General features: G+C 41.1%; 1 protein-coding gene across 1 annotated transcript; it reads left to right on the top strand.

Annotated features, from left to right (window-relative positions):
• The first annotated feature begins 3,522 nt into the window (after positions 1–3,522).
• On the top strand, positions 3,523–5,046 carry LOC108016543 (histidine-rich glycoprotein). The gene is made up of 3 exons (XM_065867935.2): positions 3,523–3,908; positions 3,985–4,052; positions 4,327–5,046. Exons 1-3 carry the CDS (start codon positions 3,891–3,893, stop codon positions 4,724–4,726), a joined length of 486 nt encoding a protein of 161 aa, XP_065724007.2. The 5' UTR covers positions 3,523–3,890; the 3' UTR covers positions 4,727–5,046.
• The last annotated feature ends 50 nt before the right edge of the window (positions 5,047–5,096 follow it).

Genomic DNA, 5,096 nt, shown 5'->3' with positions numbered 1-5,096 from the left:
CTAAAAGAAAGAAACACGAAAACTGAAAACATTATATGGGCACAAGACGATCTCAGGGGGTTATCTCTCTGGATTCCATCTAAAGTGTCAGATAAGAGTAAGTACACGGGGCCAAATAATCAGGGCTGTTCTAGTTTTCTTCCTAAAGTAACCATATTTCACAACCTTGGCTCATGGCACGGCATAAAGTGATATGCCTTGAAAGCAAATTATTACTGATCATGGATTTATTTAGGCACAAAATATTCGTTAATGGCAGCCAAATAAAAAACACACTTCAATTAACTTGCATGCTATCTTCAAACTGGGAGGAAAATCAATTGATGTGGAAACAGCCCCATGTAAATCAATTGATCAGCACGTTTGTAACTATCAGTTCAAGATCTAAACACTTTGTTAGTTATTTTATGGAACATCTCTTAAAATGGATGGTTTATAGACTGCAGTAAACTATACTTTTGATTGGGTATATTTCGAAAGAAAATCAACAAAGAATCTAAGGACTTGTAGTAGTTTTTCTTCGATGTTTGGGCAAACCTTTTCTGAAAAACATTCCCAATGCTTTAGATATAGAGAATTCCGAGGGTCAGGGGTTTTTCGCCTGAAAGCTTATCGCCTGAAGTTCCCAATATTTCATATCTTTTGTTGTTATTTTTCAGTTCTGTTCTGTTGATTCACTTTGGCTTGTTTTGGCTTTCGCTTTAATAACGATGACGCATCTCGTGAGGTCACTCGCCAGACTTTTGGGGGATGTCGATGTTGGGTATCGGATTGGAAATGAAAATGGAAATGGAACTGGCTATAGTGACGCACTAACTGGCCAAGGGTGCGGACCGTAATTGGCCATGATTTACGGCAAGAGGTGGTAAACGGTGGAAAATGGAAAATGCGGAAAATGGGAAAGCGAAATCCGCGCCAAAGACATTGAAAATACGACTTCCTCTATGGAGGTGAACTGGGTCTGGGTATTTTATGTGTGGGAGGGTCCATTTTTGGGCTGGATGAAAACAGGTCTCCCCCCTCTGCATCCATACGTATCACCCTCCAGAAGTATTTCTGGATTTTTAGAACCTGCAATGCACACACACTCACGGCCAGATGAATATCTTAATATATATATCTGAATATATAGGAATACTTGTGATGTACGTCCGCCACTTATGGAATTTTGCTTTCGATTGATTTTCGCCATTCTCAACGCCCGGTTCGAAATATTTTTGAGATGTGGGCTGGGGTTTATTGACTTTTGCGGTTTGTGGCCATTTATGGCTAACAAATTCTAACAAAATGTTGCACAAACACACACACACACGTTCGATGGGAACAGGTTGATCGAGGCAGTCTCTTATCAGAAGCTCTACAAGTGCTGCAGTTTAGCAATTCAAATTCCATAGGGTCTGATCACCAAGAACTGTTCCCATGGGGGCTCCAATTGAGAAATGGGAGCTTCTGCTGCTGCTGCTCCCATTTGGGAGAAATGATCGCGCGCACACACACACACACACACAACAGAAAATCGAAATCTCGCCTCGAAGAAAATCAACCAGAAAATCTCCCGAACGTGATCTTTATTTAAAGTTTAATCGCCTCATCGTTGCATATTGCTTTTTTACTGTTTCTTTTGGGCTTTGTCACTGGGAATTTATTAATCACGTCACCAATACTCGCGCAGCAGCAACAATTGGTTCACACACAGACACAGGCACCAAAACAAAAAAATAAAAGAAAGGGGAAATGTGTGGAAAATAACTAGTAACTGAAACTTAAGCTGGAAACACGGCGAACAAATGTTCGTCAACAAATAGTTCACCGATTCGTATATGTACGCCGTTGTTAAGTTATTTACTTTGGCTCGATTTCGCTGCGCCCCAACTTTCTTGCCCGACTGTTCCGACTGTTCTTTCTGTTCTTTTAGATTCTCGCTCGCGCTCTGTTTTTTCAGTATTTTTGTGTTTGAACGTAAGCTCTGCTCTTGCTTACGTTTGCTTACGTTCTTTCAATACTAAAAAAAGATTTCGATTGAGGGGCACACACACACATGCGCTAGCACACTCAGCCAGTCTGCGCACAGTGGGCTTAACGAGAACCAGTTCTTACTGAGGGAAAAACACATCTTTAAAACGATTAAAAGGTCTTACATTAAGCAAATATTGGATTTAAATATCTGTGAACTCTAAAAATTCGCAACTGTTTATTCTAAAAGTGATAGGTATATAAGGCGCATAAAATACACAGTGTTAATGCCGTTTATTTTAGTTTCCAATACTTATTTCTCTTACTAGCATATAATTAAAACCCAATTTATATTTACAATTTATGTATATTGAATTTAGAATTATTTGTCCTTATATCATGCCTGCAACTTTTTTACTTTATTAAAAAATTGTACTTGTTTTTAGTACAAATGCGACTAGACCTATGATATATGGATATTAGTATTAAGAAACTAAATATCTCAATTTCAGATGGAATCATAATGGATGCATAATTAAAAGGTTACGTTTTAAGTAGCTTAATGCTCGATTTCGCCCACTGTGCGTGGTTGACGCTTTTATCGCTCTTCTATTCTCTTCTCTGTTCCGTTCACTGTGCTCTTTCCTCATTCCTCTTCTTCAACGCGCTTCTTCTTTTTGTTGGGGTCTCAACCGATGACCGCCAACGATATCGATTGACTCCACATTCTAACAGTGATCGCATTTGAAAACGGATTAAATAACGAATAAATTCGCAATTAAACAACAGCCGCAAATCTGGCAAATCGTCTGTACTATTGCATAATATATGTAGGTATAATACAAATATGCGCCATGTGCATGCGATCTATTTGTAACGTATTTCTCTATTTCTCGCGTTACGTGCCATGTACTTAAGTTAAGCGGGTAACGCGGGCGGGGAATCGAGATCCAGGGGCTGGACGGCCATGCAACATATCTTTGTGGGTATTAAACACACGCTGCACTCCTGCTATTTCCGTTGACTGAGTTTGGGTCTTCAGCTTTTAGAGCCTCAGTTTCGGGCGCAGTTTTCCGTGGCTTCCGTCTGCGTGAGCTGCTGAAAAAATAAAGCAAAAACTTTAGAAGAAGTTCACACACAGCCGAAACAAAACGGAAAAACAAAGAGAAATACAATGGTAAACCCATCAATGTGGACGAAGCTCCCATGCCTTGCAAATTGGACGAAAACCTAGAGTCAGGGGATCGCATTTATCTGATTAAATGGGAAGCTCCTGAGGTTTAAAGTGATACGAAACTACGACGTTGGAAATATTATGTACTGACAAAGGGAAATCCGGAAGACACGGAAAAAATATGTTTTCATAATGGATTTAAAAACAATTTTCTTTTTTATTAAAAAAAAAAAATTTCGAATAATAAATATTTATTTTGATATTATAAATTAACGACTAGTATTATGTTCATACAAATAAAATATTTTTGGTTTTTTGCCGTGTAGATTTCACAAATTAGGGCTAATTTGGGCCTGTAGAGTACGATCTGGCGCTAGCTAGTCCTCACCTGGCTGGAAACCACCCACAAGCCATGACACGATGATCGCTGCCATCCGAAATGAATGAAAATTGCAGGTTTTCCACTGAGCAGCCAGCTCTTTTTGTTCGCGGCGCGTGCGCATAGGCTTCACCAAAGCAAAGCGAAGCAATGCAAACCCAAAACCAAAAACCAAAAACCCATGGCTCTAACCATATCTTTGATGGACTGCGTTACGGAAGCGCCGCCAACTGGCGCCGGGGTATTCCATTATATCCATTTTATCCACCGCATTCCGTGGGCCTGTATAAATAAAATGGTTGCAGTGGGGCAGCAATCAAAGCAGCCGCATCGTCGGAGCCTTCAACACCTCAACACCTGGATCTGGATCTCTAGCCAAGCGTTATGGATAACCGCAGTTTGGTGAGTGGCCATCTCGGGACTTGTGCCCAGGACTACCCCAAGGATTACACCCAATAAACGTGGCCTTTTATTGCAGCTGCTGAGGCTCTCGATTGTGGTGGCGCTGGTTCTGCTGCTCGTATGCGTGCCGGAAACGGATGCGGGGTATGGGTTACCAGGGATTACTAGAAACTTAGGCGGAAACTAAAGTAACGATAAATCAATATTTTTGGTTTAATATAATTGTTTCTTTAAAGACAGTTTACCATTATTATTTTCAACTAAAAAAAATCATATTTTCCCAAAATAAAGTAGGACTTTTATATGTGACTTACAAATAGCCATCCCAATAATAATGTCAGATAAATAATAATTGATCCTACACTTTAGCATAATGTCAAATGGACTACTTTAATATTTATTGACTATACTTTTCCAGAAGCCACCAGAAAAAGAAGAAAATCGTGATTCACGTGCCCATCCACAAGAAGATCGAGAAGCACATACACACGGTGGTGAAACACGTGCACCACCACCACAAGCCGCTTGTTCTGAAGGAGGAGAAGAAGGTGATCCACGAGGACCACCGGCCCATCCAGATCCACCAGACCAAGGAGCACATTCACCACCACGAGAAGCACGACCACCACGATCACCACAATCACCATGACCATCACGAGCACCACCACCCACTGCCGCCGTCGGTGGCACCACCCGCCCTCCCGGAACTCGAGGAGGAGGAGGAGGAGCACATCCACCACCACCACAACTACGAGCACAGGGGCGGACTGCGGGACGACTTCATCGGAGGCGATGGGAGCAGCAGCGAGGAGCGCTGACTATGCAGCGCCCAAAGTGGGGCGCAGACTGACCCGATCGTGGACGTGGGCCCATCGCCCGGACTGTCCCGACTCTTTGTGATTCCCTAGATACGTACACATCCTTTTTGTTTGTTTTTTTTTGCTAGCCTAAATCGTATTTTGTAAGTGTGAATGGACATGTAGTTAAATCGGAATAAGGAGAATTTAGTTTTAGAAAACGTGAATGGCAAAAATCTAAAAAAGCCAGGTTTATCCATATTTGGGTTTCAGCTTTGCCATTTCTTAATGATTTAAGCTTTTCAAAAGTTAAGAAAGGGGACTTGGTTTTATTTGCTATTACAAAACAAGTATTTTTTATCAATAAATACATACTAAACATAAAGATACA

This window comes from Drosophila suzukii, chromosome X, assembly GCF_043229965.1.
Source record: "Drosophila suzukii chromosome X, CBGP_Dsuzu_IsoJpt1.0, whole genome shotgun sequence".
Classification (NCBI taxonomy): Eukaryota; Metazoa; Arthropoda; class Insecta; order Diptera; family Drosophilidae; genus Drosophila; species Drosophila suzukii.
Note: the sequence above shows the minus strand (reverse complement) of the source record. Positions and strands in the feature narration are given on the sequence as shown.